General features: G+C 40.1%; 1 protein-coding gene across 2 annotated transcripts in view; it reads right to left on the bottom strand.

Moving 5' to 3' along the window:
• PEX14 (peroxisomal biogenesis factor 14) overlaps positions 1-15,812 on the bottom strand; it is a 77,465-nt gene that overhangs the window by 30,977 nt on the left and 30,676 nt on the right. For both annotated transcript variants that reach the window (XM_038166762.2, XM_038166761.2), the window contains one exon: positions 9,956-10,040. In XM_038166762.2, the coding sequence (XP_038022690.1) occupies positions 9,956-10,040 (85 nt within the window). The remainder of the gene's footprint in view (positions 1-9,955; positions 10,041-15,812) is intronic.

Below are 15,812 nucleotides of genomic sequence, written 5' to 3'. Positions count from 1 at the left end.
TGAATTTGCAAAGTGGTATACAAATATGAAATGCATATTTGTTAAATTCTTGAGCATGCTGCAAAACACTTTTTTTTTTTTTTTGGTTTTGTTTTCTCTCCACTGAATTCAGGAAGGGGGCTGCAGGTGGCCACAGACTAGAGGGCTTTATGCTTAGTTATTAATGAAGAAAGACACATAACGTGTATTACCTGGGTAGCACAAGATCTATTTGTGGATTTTACATTTTGCATCGCATGGCAATTGGGAAAAATCTACAAGCAAGGACTAAGTACTTCTAAGTAAAAACAAATTGTTACCTATGCTAAGGCCACAACTCTCCTAGAAAAATACCCATACTACACCTGTCCTCAACTTTATTTGTCCTCTAAATGTGAAAAGCTTATTTATTTGTTCCGTGGCAGTTGGCTCGCGATCAGCCAGCCACCCATGCAGAGATATTGCCCATCTTCATTCTCTGGTACAGATATCCACCGGTGTCTCTTAAGGATGGAATCTTAAAAGGTGAGGCAAGGCAGAGACAAAGACAAATTTAATTTTATCACCATAAAAAGGGACATTTCCACATGGGCAGCAAGGACATGAATATCATGTGTATGCGGGGGCAGGGGGGGGATTATAAACGCATTTTTGGCGAAATTCAATAAAGCTGATTCCACTGCATAAGGTCAGCAATTTACTTTTAAAAAATGATATGATTGCAACTTTTAATATAACCCATGTATTTGCTGCAAGATGCTCTAGAAGATTGTGTAATGTAACCACCCGACCTCTCCACAGGAGCAGAGATCACCCCATTTACCCTTTATTGTCTTGCTAAAAGCAATGCACATTTGCACAGTATGACAAAGTCAACAGCTTTTACTTAAGAGAGCCTCAGATTTCATTGAGAATGAATTCTCTGCTCTCCTCCTAGGGGAGCAGAGTCTCGCCTGGGCTAGGCTCTATCAGAAAGAATGAACCAAAGACTAAATTTCCCTTTTAGCTAAGGAAAGAATGACAGCCCTCCAAATTAAAATTAAGAGAGAGCCATGTGTAGCAAAGTAAATAATGGGATTTCATGTTTGTGGGCACCCAAAACATAGTTTTAAGCAGGGTAGGAATGTTGTCTCAGAGAACCTAGAGAATTATCTCATACAGGAACTTATTTTATCTTTCCTAACAGGAAAGTATCATTAGGTCTGAGATGGATTTCAGCAGAAGAGCAACACAGATTAACCTAATTACACTCCTTGTTTTAGCCCCAAGAGAGAAGGCTGTCTCTTTAGACTTAGAATACCAGGTTCATCCACACAGCAGATCAGGAACTGAATTCCTTCACTCGCTCCAGGAAGACTGTGGGGAAACCCTGGGCTGCATGACCATGAAGAGAGAATTATTTCTGTAACAAAAATATTTTTATACAAACGAACACAGATTTCTTCAACTGTCTCAAGGTGAAGCTTGCTTCAAAGGTCAAAGCTGCAGGGCTGGATTAGGATTGCACGCAATCTGCCCAAACCGTGACATCTTGACATTCTCAAGTTTGCAGCTCTCCCCTCCCATGCACAACCGATGGAAGTAAATTCTCTGCAAAGAGTGGCTCTTACTGCAGCAAGAAACTCTGAAAATCACACATGCTGCAGCACCAACAATTACAAAACAAGCATATCAAAGCAGTTTATAAACATAGTTAAGATAAATCTAACTATGTCGATGATGCAAAAGTGGTAATTAAACCCATTTTAGAGACAGACAAGCTGAGAACAGGTAACTTGCCCACAACCAAGCAAGCAGTCTTATCTCAGATCTTCAGTGTCTGTGCTTAGATTGCAGCTACAAAGGTGACTTTCTTTTGGTACTCTACATTTACTTTCACTTAAAAAACATGATAAAGAAATTCTTAAATTTACAGGTCACACTTAGCATGTGTGATTTTTTTGCCCATCACTAAGGTTAACAATTCAGGACTCAAAATATAACCAACTATTTTAGCATCATCTTCCAGAACAGACTTCAACCCACTCTGCTGTAATCATATTGGTTTTTCAATGCTACCAGGAATGGAAATATTATTTTGACAGTAAACAAGGCAGATATGACTCAAAACCCACTCACTGAGCAATAGGAGTTAATTTTGCAAAGCCATTTTTTAACGGCTCTTTTGCATTACGTAGTTACTGTCAGATAGCCAAGTGAAGAGATACCATTAAGCTCATGACATTCTAATTATTTCTTAAAATTAAGCCTACGACTAATATTTTAGAGCACACACACAACTTCCCAGGAAGAAAAACAGTCTGTTTGAATTTATCAATAATTTTCAAGCTACAAAACCACAGCAAACTTGATTCTGGTCTTTTCACTGGAATCACGGGGAATTTCTGTGGCCCAAGAGAGGCAGGAGATGTAGCACACTGCCCACCCAATGTACTCTAAATGAATCACCTCTCTTGTTCTGCAGAGTATACATCTAAATGGTTTGAGATCACTGTAGGTTGAACCCAATGTGAGAGAGGGAGGATGTTACCGCTAATGTAACTTGTACTCTCTGTTACAGAACATGTAAACGTGCATTTAGAGGACATCAGATTTGAGAGTCTCTCCCTCAATGGCTTCTTCACAATGTCAGTAACATCAAAGGGGCGCCTCTTTTGTTGCACCTTCTCAATCTTTCCCATAGAAACTAAAGAAAAAGTCACTGAGATTTCCATGTTTTCAATAATAATTAGCAGAGCTTGAATCAAAGCCCTTTAAAACAAATTTGCTTAAAGCAATATCCTGTGAAGCTTAGTAGGCCTGAATTCTCCCTAACTTTTTTCTTCTCCCTTTAAACAAGCCCAAGTAGGACTTTTTCCCCTCATGTTCAGCAACATACCAGCAGAGTTCAGAGCCAGCAGCCTAGCAGATTCAGACCAAACTTGCAAGCACAACACAGAGCAAGATGACAAGCTTCTTGGAGCTACCCAGTAACAACAGTCATGTATTGTCCTGCTGGTGCACTTCTGTAGAGGATTTTTTTAGTTCCAAGTAGAACTAGTTAACAAATGTCCACCACAGCATTTTTTCATACAGAAAGTGCTCCTTCAAAAACAAACAAAAAACAAACTGTTTTGGAGAAAATTCAAAATCTCTTCTATTATAAATTACAATATAAAATACTTCAGCCTAGTCAATAGGAAAAAAAAAATCAGAGTCAGAAAATCAGAGTGATCAGATGGATGAATAATATTTCATCTGAAAAAGTGAGATTTTAAATTTTAAACCAAATTTAATATGAAAACATTTTAAAACTACGAATTTTCAGTGGGGTAGAAATGTATTGTTCAACCTAGTTTCTGGATACTGTTGAGCTACAAAAACAATTGTTATAAAACAATGAAACGTACACTGAGTACAATGCTCTTCTAAAATAAACTCATTTGTAAGCAAGTAGAGTTTCTATCAACACACAGATGCACACGTTTTCCTTAATCATCTGGCTACTCTAAACATTAACAGGTCGTCACATGGTTAGCTATGCCTAAAGTTATACCAGGTGTTTTTCTGCCCTCTCTCGAATCACTAGTGACTGGAACACGTCAAAGACGAGATATGAACAGATTTCTCCACGTAGATAGGGAATAAATAGCTTCCTTTTTCCAAACTTCCTTCCAAATCTTGAGGCTTTCTTTCCATTATAAATATTTCCTTCCAAAAACCTTGACAACTCCAAAGAATTAGCGTACCTGATTCCCCAGGATGTCCTAAGGTCAATCATTTGATCTCATTTTGTTAACAGTGTTGCTGCAGGTCTCTTCTTGGCACACAAGCCAAGAAAATCTGTAGAGTTCATGACAAGTTCAGATAACACAAGCAATGGTAAAATTGATGGGGGAAAAGAGTCAGCATGATGAATAGGCTGGTGCTGAACAGCAGGTGACAGATATGTACACAGAAGACTGGCAGGAGAGAGAGACATCTCCTTCACAGCAGATGGATGGAGAATCTCAATCACTTTCAGGAAGAAAAAAGAAGGCAACAAATACAAAATACAGAACTGTGGCACTACATTCTGGTTCATGAGCACATTTATTCTTCTGGATTATGAAACTCCAGTGGTGGAAGTCTTCCTCGTATGTTGAACATTATCAGCATTGGGTAAACGTAGCAGAGTGCCAGTAACGGCTGTGACGACTGATGGTGCTGGTTGAGACAGGAGCTGTTGGGAGTTTGTTAGCATTGAAAGCATTCATTCTCTGGGTCCCTGATGAGTTCCCTGAGGATACAACTGGATTTCCCCAGTAAGGCATGGTTGTATTGACCCAAAGCTTGGGGACAGGTGGCACCTAAAGAACAAACTGGTAGCAAGAACATGTGTAGGAGATATTTTTCTTTAACTTAAGCAGAATATTATGAGGTACATTTGCTGTCTTTCAAAGTCATAAACAGAGGCCTAAGCATCTTTAGTAATTAAATATCCCATAGTGCTTTTCAAGAATCTTAGTAAATTTTTTACTCGGTAATTACTTTCTCTATCCCTAAAGCTCCCCCTGCAAGATCACTTAGATAAAGTATTCTTCATTTCCTCTCCTAAAAAAGATGTAGTGATGTTAAACAGCCACTGTCCTCTACCTCAGAAGTGAAAGCTTTTCAGTGGAAAGCACAGCAAGATATTGATAACCCTATACACGCCATCAAATGTGCTCGATGCAAATAGCTGCAAAGTTTCAGTGGTTAATGGGTACAATGTGCTCCAAGATTCTCAAATGAAAAGCATTATGAAAATGTAGAATGCACTCTGACTTTCCTTTAACCTGTACAATCATTTCCGTACATCCACACAAGCTGTTAGACATACTCTGTGCTGCCTGAACACCTGTTCCAAACTCCTGTAGTAATCAGAAAGCACACCCTGCCTGGTTCTAGCCATGAAGTGGACTTTCAGCGCTGAAGTACTCTGTTCTAGATGCTTAATATACTAAGTGCATTCTTGCCATTTCTTTTTTGAATCAATATCTGAATTCCAGGCCTCACTTGCAGCTTTGCATGTGCAAGTGATGAGGTCTACTCAGGCATGATCACAGAACGCTAATTAGACAGCTAGAGAACAAGTTACCCCATCTGCAAGTGCAAAACAAGACAAGTGCTCACACACACTATTGGCTGGGCAGTGAAGTCAGGTCTTCATTCCTTTTCTTCACCATCTCTTAAATCCATATCCTGCCAGCATGTCTGAAGAGAAGGGCAAGTCACCTAGCATTCCTTGAATAGTTTACACTTCTGGCCTAATCACACATTCTTTTCTCAAAACTGGTCATTTCTAGAGAAGAATGAGGTTTGGAGGGCCCTTGCAGTTGGCCCAGATACTCAACAGCACAGATTACCGACTGTATTTTTTGCATGAATTGTCACTGGACTCTATCGGCTTGCGTTGTATTTTCCGCTCTAGGAAAAGCTTTATAAAAACTGTTCGAGCTTCACTGAGACATGTTAAAGAATTAATTACAAAGTAAAGCTGAAGGAGAAAATTAATTTTGGAAACACAAGAGGTTACTTTTCTTTTCCTCCCTTTTCTGGAAGTGGGGGAGGAAAGTTATTTTCATCTTCATGCTGGGGGCAGAAGCTGGGAGCTGTCCAGTCGATAACCTGGCCATCAGAACAAGGTTTGTAATTAAAAGGTCAGTGACCTGGAAAGCTAGGGCCTCACTCTCCGGGCTTCTCAGTAATGACGGCGCTATTAAATTAAGACTGTTATGAAATCAATGCTAAAAAAGCTTTCATGGTAACGAGATTCCATTCAAGGACATGCAAACTGCCTCATGAAATGGACTTAAATTATAAAAAAGAAAAGTAATAAAAGAGGGTTAAATTGAAATCTGCTGAAGAATTTACTTCCTTTAAAGCCCTCCGGCAGTAGGCTGTGCCCCCTTCTCTCAGGTCCTCAAGGTGATCCACCTTGGTTTCTTTGGCAAAGAGGAAAAGACAGGGGTTCGACTTCCAAGGATGCAGACTACAGAAAGGAGAAGAAAATTCAGCTGGTTTTCTACTGGAGATTCTGGGGATGATGGCCTTTGTTTCCAGGGAGTCAAGTATCTCTGAGCTCTGGTTGGAAGGGGCACGTAAAATTAAATTATTTATTCATCTCTTCAGAAATCACCGCAGCCTGACAGCTTGACACTTGCATAATTTTCTGGAACTCTGATGCACTGCAAAAAGCTGTGCGAGACCCAAAAGAAAGCATCGTGTAGTAACTCCCTTCCTAGCAGCCGAAGTACTGAAACAGATTAATAGACACAGGATGGAAAAAGACAAAGACAACAATTCCAACAGCCTGCAGCACATCTCACCAAGCAAGAGTCCGATTACTTTGGGAAGCATGTAGCCTGATGTGTTACATATATATGCATACATATATGCATACATTGATACAAAGGACAAATCCAGGTACCAGCACCCCAAATAATGAAGCACCACGTGTGTTGTGCACTTCCACCCCGACTCTTTATCTGGCCAGAAGTTACAGATTCGGAGTACACAAAATTAACAAACCACATGAGTTACCGGATGGGTAGCTGAGCAGTACAGGACATCTGAGGCACAACAGTTAGATGACAGACACATTTCCACAAGGGTTTAAACCCCACATGTTGTCTAATTACTCCCAAGGCGCCGCTGATTCTGTGGCATGTCATCAGCAGAATCAGCGAGTTGGACAAAAAACAAACAGCATCTTTTTTTCCTTTCTTTTCTTTCAGATACTCTGAAGGGAAACAGCTGTTTTTCCCTTCATCTGAAGAAGTTCATGATAAAAAGGAGGAAATGTCATAAATTACACAAAATGCCAGTGTAAGCTTCAAAGAAAATGATAAATGATTCTAATAACTTCATGTTTCTCATTAATGCCTCTGTATTTGGGAGTTTAAAAGTGCTTAAGACAACACAGAAATCTCATCCAACTTTTGAAAGACCTTTTTACAAATTCAGGACACCCTCATTCTCCCAACTGTCATCAACAGATTCATCCCAGGTTCCTGAGAGCAGCTCAGCAACCCCCTGACCTGTGAGCACCCAGGGAAGCCTACTTTCAGCTGCTGCAACTCCTGTTTCACAACCAGCCCCAGTCCGACTGATGATCCTGAAGTACCTTTCATCTCCTACTCAACCAAAATGTATTAAGAACCTCAGTTCCTATATTAAAGAGCATTAAAAGAAAATAAAATTTGATTGGCATTTTTAGGAAAGAGATGCTTAAAAAAAAAAAAAAAGAGAAGAAAACCATAATTCAAGGCGGAACCATCTCTGTAAGTCTCAGAAGTGAGACTGCAGGACCTGAAAGCTCACCCACAGGTAACGCTCCAGTTCTGTTCCTGGAGGCTACAACGGCTGTAGCTGGGATAGCAGGAGGCTGCTGCAGGGCAGGGCACCTAGCCTTTTCCTTCAGCATTCCCAGACACCGACCTCTCTACAGCAGCAGCTTTCACCCAGACCCAGTGGGCAGTCAGAGACCTCTCCTGTAGGGTTCCATAAAAGTAACTACAAAAAGCAAGTTCATACATGGTGTACATCTAACTGGCGATATGAAAATTCAGGGATTTGCCCCTCCACTGAAATTCTTCAGTGGTCCACAGGAAGATCAAACCTCTCTCTTCTGCTGCAAGTTCTGCTGGAAGTAGCCTGGACTGAAGAAACCACAAGGGTATCTCTGTATAATTTCCTACAACGTTATTTTAATAGAGACTCTTGTAACCGAAATGGTTGCTGTACAGAAATTATTTTTTGACTGACAGTGAGGACTTCTCTAGCAGACAACACAACTTTCTCTAAAATGGGGATAAACGTTGTCATTGGGATGACAGTGACTGGATATCCGAGCAAAGCAGGAGCAGCCTACCAAACCGTACGATCCCCATTTACCCAGGACTGGATTTAGCCACAACACCTAGGTTGCAGGAATAATTGCCCCCATCTGCTACAGCACATGCATACAGTAACAGTACAGACCCTCTGCTCTCGAGTACTGGACAGAGATCACGTTGTGAGCTCAGTGGTCAGATTCCATACAGCCGTATTTCCAAAGACCGCTGGGTACAGGCACTACTGGACCCTGCTCCTTCCTATCTCCTACTGTTACGTTTTCAAACAAATAATTAGCACAAAGGGAAGGCGGGCTAATTAACAAACAGGAACAAACAAACAGCTCTACCAAACCATTTCTGCTCTTTAGTAATTATTAGCCAAGTAATTCATAAGAAGTATTAGTCGGGCCACAGTTTCTCTCTGCCTCCATCTCCCCACCCTTCCTCTTCTCCCAGTCAGGGATTTATTAAAATTAAACAGATTAGATGGAGCTCCTGATACTAAAAACTGTTCAGCGAAGCCTGCGGTGGGGAAGTGCAGAGCAAACACCAGAGACATTTGTCTCTAAATTGCTCTAAATACCTTCTGCAAATGAAATTCTAACCCAGCTGTGTTGAGAGAGAAAATGAGGAATAACTGGTCATTGTCAGCACAGGAGAAGATCAGGCAGTTATAATATTGCACGATATACTGGGGGCTAAGGATCTCTCGGCAACAATAGATTTTGTATCAGGTTACCCCGGGTAATCAGCACAGCTTTTAGGCTCAGCTTTCCCTTGCTTCATTGCTTCGATGATAGAGTTGAAATCCCCAAGCTTTTATGATTAATTACTCCCCGTAGGTCCACATATTTCAAGGAAAAACTCATGGAGCACGGCGGCCAACAGGCTCCAAATTTTAATGCCATCCTGATGGCAGGGCAGGGCAAGCAACGTACCTAACTATGTGGCTGGAATGCTCTCTAACTGGCGCTAGGACAAGCAGGGAGATGAGCACATTAAAACTGATGGACCCATGAACTACTTGTCATGACAGCATTGCTAAAACACAAGACTGTGCCATTGCCTTCTAGGTCCATTGCTGTTCAAGATGAGCAGAATGGTGTATGTACTTAAACTCTCCTCATGACATTGGGTCTCAGGCATCTCAATAAACAGCTCATATCCCCAAACTTATTAAAGTATTTCATAGGCTTCCCTACTTTTTAAAGCCCAAGATCTTTAGCTTTAGAATTTGATGTACTCTGAAGTACTCATGACTTCACCGTTTAAGTGGGTCACTCCCCTCTGAAGTTTGGAGTTTGTATTTTCAGTATCATTCCAAGTGCTTAAAGTGCTCCACAGTGCATGTAATTAACTCCAAGGTATGATTGTCCTTATTATTTACATCTTACATTAAAGATTTAAGCAATAGGGTCCTAAAAAAAGTAGAATCATATGGAAGGCAGCATAATATGGAATGAACTTCACCTGAAATGCACTCTATGTTGTTGAACAAAACTTTATATTAAAGAAAAAAATAAACAAAATGTAGTTCCTTTATAAATCAAAAAGTAAAATAAATTCTCAGTAGGCAATGCAAAAATACGTTCCACCTGTCTAAGACAATATAGGATTTGTCAGGATCTGTTCTTTCTCTGCTATAGAAAAGGACTAAACTCAGTCAGTAATTTACCATTTCAGCCTGAAAGTCAGGATGACCCCAAGCTTAACCTTACCCTGATCTTGTTTACTTTTACAAAGTCTTTCGCCCTTCATTCCTCTCCCTGGCTCTCTTCAGAAACAATCGACCTTTTCACCTAGAAGCTGGTCATTCTAAAGCCAACATCATGAAGACTAGAACTGGCCAGCTATTCCACATCTCTAAACCATCCTCATCTCAGAAAATGTGCAATAATAGTTAACGTGAGAACTTCCAATGTGTCTTATGTGTTCTACAATTCCACATCTGGTGCCAATATTGCTCTAGTCAGTATGGAAGAAAAGAGTGGTATTTCTTAAAAACTTTTTTTTTTTTCCTCAGACAGACTACCTGCTTTGTTCTTAGAATCCAGTTTTCCATAGAAATACTTCTTGGCTTTAACCCTAACTCAAACTTCCTCGTTATCACTGAGACCACAAACTTAAAGAGTCCATACCTTTCTTCTTCAGAAATGCTCTTCTGGTTGCAATAGGACTTTGGCGAACTCGTGGATTCTGTAAAAATTTCACTGCTGTCACGATCTGATGAGGGTAGGAGGATTGGAGAAACAGAAGAGAGAAAAAGATCCAAGTTAGGAATGGGCAAATTCCTATTTTACATTATGCATTTTGTACTGCAAAGAAGGCATCGAATCTAACACATGGAGACAGTCTGGAGCTGACACAGATCCAACTTTCAGAGATGGTTCAACAAGCATCAGAGTTTGTGGCTAAACTGTAATCAGTAAATTACAGTATTTCAACCTAGAAGTTTCTGTTTGAATTGCTCTTTCGGCAGGTTGACCTGTACAAAAATCTCTAGTAAGGTTCTCAGAAGTTTCTGTCATTTACAGTGATCTTCTTACCTAAGTTGGCTCCTATAGTTCATGGCAACCTTGAGATATCGCATGTGATCTGCAACAGTAGACTCTTACTAGGAAGAATGATTCCTTTCTTTCTGACTTGAAGTTCCCTGCAAATTCTCAGAGATTAAGGCCTTTTCTGCCATCATTCCAACTCACTGTCAGCAATAAATAAACCTCAGCTTGTCACGACTGGAAAAGAAGCAACTTCCCGTGTTGTGGATCACACAACAAAAATATCCAAAAAGTCACTTCTCATGACATAAGTGGGTTGGTGAGTGGTTATTTTATGTTCCGCTCTGGTAGAAATCACAGATCATTTTTGTCTAATGACTGACTTCCTCTACGTGCTTCTTTAAGGTGTCATAGCACTTAAAACAAACTCACTTATCCAAACAAAGGATAAAGTCTGGGATAACACTGAACGGCATCAGCAACAATGGCACCGGTTTTTCACATCAGGATTTAGTGCCAGTGACAGGTATTTCCTTTTTTTGTTCGTGTGGTAGGTCAACTTTCCACATACCCTCCTATATTGTTACACACATTATTACATGCTGCCGCACTGGTGAAAAACAGCTGATTCGATTTACTTCTGTACAAAGGCATCTGCTCCGATTGTGGCATCAGGGGGAATAATTTGCTTAAAGTTAACAGCACGTAGGAGATGGACGCATCTATGTGAACTACTGGAAGAGATGACTTCCTTCCTCTCTAGTTAAAAATAACCATGCATAAACAGGGAAGAGATTTTTTCCCCCAAACAGAGGCCCGTGCCTTTTCCTAAAATGGCCGCACGTGGCAGGCCTATGTTAGGTAGCTCTTGAAGAGTTTTACTTAAAACACTTTCAGAAATTCAGTTCCGAAAAGGTTTTCAAAATTTTTCACAGCAGAAAAAGAAAGACAAAATAGCATCACTATTGAAATCACCAAGTTTCATTTTGTGTTTGAATCAAAGCCTTCGAATATGCATTTCTGGTCAGAGAGCAAAGTTCTGATGGGTTTAATGGCACTTTCAATGTACTCCTCGGTGCATTCCATCAATGTTTTTTTTTTTTTTTTTTTTTTAAATTGCATCTCTTATTTCTTTAAATACATTAATCAGGCTAGTGTAGGCAAAACGGATCCATTGGACAATGCAATAAACATGAATTATCATCTATCCAACACGCATAATGGCTTAAAAATACATAATAGCAGGTGTAGTTTAAATGATTAGTTATTACACCTGTGGTGGGTCTGATTCAATTGGGGAAAATCATCTTTAATAGGTTAAAAGGTTTAGATCACCAGGCTTCCCTTAAAGTGGCTGTAGAGAGGGTATGATGGAGTACGCTGTCATTACTAATTCATTTAAGAAAAACATGGGGGATACAGCAAAGAACAGCATAAACGAGCGAATCCAATTTAAACATCAGGTAAAGCAGAAAACACCTTTTAAAAAAGCATGATAAATGAATTTGGAAGAGAGATGAAATTGACATATTTATTTTAACGGGAATTTGACAAAGTCCCGGCACACTTCGAAGTTGGGAGGATAAAATGAAGGGGGTATTTTTCATTCTTTTCCTTTTCTTATTTTCCTTCTTCTTCTTTTTTTTTTTTTTTCTTAAGTTTACATTCAGTAATTTTAAACCATAAAATACTACAGCAAAATACCCCACATAAAGTACATTTTGGTCTCATTTATGTGCACTTGATCTCTCTCCGGCTGAAACGCAGGTGACAGGCAAATCACATATTTAAACAGTGCTGATATTGCTACACCAGATGCAGAAATATGAAGCACACAAACTAATAACTTTAAGGTAATATGCTGAATAAGAAAGATGCCCAAATGAGCAGACCACCAGATATGCGAACATATCAAAACCACTTTCCCTCTAACAATAATTACTTGTTTGTTTCTTCAGGAACTCCTCAACACTCCCTCCCACATTTCGTGAGCGAGAGACACAGACACAAAAGGCCTGCAGACCTGAAATCCTGCAAGCTCTCATATTTAATTATCACTTTTTAAGCATAAAAAAAGCCTGTAAGAAATAAACAGTATTTTTCATTGTGCTATTTTAATCACAACCCTTTTAACGTTTTATTGATTCTAACCCTTTATTAAAACTTATTTTTGCCTTGCAAAAATGTAAACATTTCAGTAGTAAAATTCACTCCAAAATAAACTTCTATTTTATCTCTTCCCTGCATCATTTCCTGCATTATTCACAAAGTTTTTAATCTTAAAACAAAATGAAATTACAGGCAATAACAAACTTCATAAAAAAAAAAGAACATTTACTCCTCTTTCGAATAATCCCACGTTTTTCATATTTTTGTGTTTGCGTTTTCTCCTGTAGGCTGAGCTGAAACTTCTTCATTTCTGTAATTCATCTTGTATACGTGAGCCAATCTTGTATACTTACGAACCAATTTTGGCCATGTCAAAACGCCAATATTTTCAACAAACATACCCAAGAACGTTCCTACCTTCTATGGATCATTTTCTTTGCACAAACAAGGGCAGCTGTAGTCCATAATTTAAAAAACAGAAAAAGAAGAAGGAGGGGGGAAGATGAGAAGAAGACTTTGCAATCCTATGTATAGCCGAAAAAAAATCATGCAGCAAATAGCACTCTGACTCAGCTGGTAACATTGTTCTGTACTATTTCTGTTGCATTTGTAACACTTCTCCAAATTTTTCTAGTATTAGGACACTGCCAAATAATGTGCATTGTATCACTGCTCCGATTCTTAGATTGCCAGCACACACTGGCCAGCAAACTTGTTTTATCTAGCGGATCAGTTACATATTTCTCTTCATGAAAGCTAACATATTTGGGGTTTAAAAACAAGTTAATTCCATAAACTTGCTATCCCACCAGCTCTTCCCCTGCAGTGACATGGAAGGGGAACATATTTCTGGGCGTATTTCTGGGTGGTGGTGGGTGGGATTCCGCGGCAGGTCCTGTCCTCCAGTTTGATTTTAGAAGATGAATGCTACTATTCATGGATTATATTTGCGTCTGGCCAAATTACATAAATTCAGGCCAAATATTCTGTTCCAATGTCAAAGATATAAAATGGAGACAAGAACTTTATTGCAGATGTTGTGGGAGTGCAGCAGGCTGGTGAAATTCTGGGCCAAAGCACGGCACTTTGACGTTATAGCCAAGGTCCCTCATTTCTAATTTCCCTCCCTTTTGTGTTAATGGGGAAGGTGAAGCCAGCCTTATTTCTTGTTATGCTCAAGACTGCAGGAAAGCAGTCTAAGCTACTTTATCAGTTACTAGCATTAGAAAAATAAACCTTCAAATTTAAACTGCAGTGCCAAATGCCCACTTTCTACCATCTCAAAAAAATATAATAAATAAAAACAAACAAACAAAATAAAACCACCCTCATCACTAAAAGCTCCACAGGATTTGGTAAAAGAGGTCCACATGGAGAAGAGAAGCAAATGCCACTGGGAGTGCAGCCAGTAAGAGCTCTAATAGATTTCCTAATTCTGGGAACCCTCTGTAGGTTATTACTAAACAGCATTTGTTGATAGACTGAGACTTTGAGATGACCTGTGATGTAAAGGTTGGGTCTGAATTATACGTTGCAAGGGCTGGTATTTTGTCTTTCTGAGTGGATCTGTATCTGTTTAAATGCAACACTTCTTTTCATTAAGCAGAGGCGGCACAGGCCATGAACTATGCACAGACAGTTTACATTACATGTGCGGAAGCAATCAACACTGGCAATATACATGACGTATGTAAAAGAAGTTGGAATTAATTTTTTTCCCAGTGTATTAAAAAATAATAATATGGCAGTATCAACAAACACTCAACCTATTTCAGCCAGAGCAGAAGGCCACAGCTATAGGGCAAATGGAACTGATCAATATATTAGCCTACAGCAACAGCCCCTCAGTGTACGGCTGTATGTTCGCAAGGCTCAGAAGATTAAATTGTCTGTGAAAGGTTTCTGCACTCCTACTCCAAAGGAGATACCCAGAATCCTGTTAACAAGCATCAGGCTAAAGCCAACTTACGTTTTAACAAGGGCTGACTTAAAAGCCTGGCACTGCGACGAACACGAGAAGCCCTTCGAAGAGAAACGCTGCGTTTTGGTAAGAAAGCAGTGCTCTGTCAGGACTAACTTGACAAATACGGTTAGCGGTGGCACACGGAAATAGTTGCAAAGCAGCTGTTAATCAGGGAAACACATCATAGAACGCTGATGCTAGCACTCGTGAAAAAATGCAAGGGGCTAATTATGAAGCCATATATCTCACTAAAGAGGCGCTGCGCCTCGCGATTGCAGGCAGAGCGCTCGGAGCCGGGGTCCTGGGACACCTCGCAGCGCCAGTGCCAGCGTGCTCCTCCTGGCCAAACCTCCTCCCAACCCACCGGCCTGGGTCCCCAAACACCCAAGTGATGCTTCCCAGAAACAGCAGGTCAGGCAGGGGAGGCAAATAGGAGCTTCAAAGCTCCTAGAATTTCATTGAAATCTTTGTGAAAATGGACAGAATCAGGGATTTATTTCTGTTGTGAGAGGACGTTGAAAGCTATGAAGTTTGGTAGATCTCAGTGTTGTACAGAGAAAAGTTTTTAAATAAAAAAAAAAAAAAAAAAAAAAAGCCCTCATGTATTCATTTTTTCTTTGCTCTGCTTTACAATTTAAAGCAAGATTCACAGGAGTCAGAACCAGAAAAGAACAAAGGCAAGGAAGGAACAAGCTTCAAACTGTACCTGAAATTAAGAACCCAGAACTATAAGAGTACAGAAGAGCAACCAAAAAAGGGCAATAAAAACTAAAAAGGAAAAATCCCAGGTGCCCAGAACTCTGACAGTTGTATGAATGAAACCTAACTCGAAAGCACGAGTGTAACAGCAAGCAGACAAAAGGCAGGAAAATAAATTCCAGCCGTGCCTTGGTCACCCGATTTTCACGAAGCCCTGAAAGAACGAGGTTCCCGAAAGCGAACCCGAACGTGAGCTGGGGGCAGGTGAATTTCCATCCAGCAGCGAGGAGGTAGCGGGCGGCAGGAGGAATAACCTTGGGCTGGCGAGCGGGTGCTAGCGCGGAGCCAGGACTCCCCCTAGCCGAGGCGGGCGCGGGCGGCGGTGCTGAGAGGCAGGCTTCAGCGGCGGAGCCCAAATTAAGTGTTTTCACTCAGTGGAAATGAAATGTTTTGCAAGATGAAACAGAAAGAAAATTGAGGTTTTAGGTAATTACTAGTTGGCATTTACATATCACAGGCTGGTTCAACACCTATTCATTTTCCTCTTTTATTTTCAATTTTTTAAAATTGCTCATTAAAATGAACACATGACAGGGACGGGGGGAAAAATTACTCTTCCTCTTTTTCCCGAGGACTACAAAATCCAGATCTACTTTAAATACATTTATCTATAATTATCACATACAAAAAAGCCTTACTTAATTTACATTAATAGGGTGACCAAAA

The sequence above is a fragment of the Anas platyrhynchos genome, chromosome 22 (genome assembly GCF_047663525.1).
Source record: "Anas platyrhynchos isolate ZD024472 breed Pekin duck chromosome 22, IASCAAS_PekinDuck_T2T, whole genome shotgun sequence".
In the NCBI taxonomy this organism is placed as follows: Eukaryota; Metazoa; Chordata; class Aves; order Anseriformes; family Anatidae; genus Anas; species Anas platyrhynchos.
This window is presented reverse-complemented; position numbering and strand designations above follow the sequence as displayed.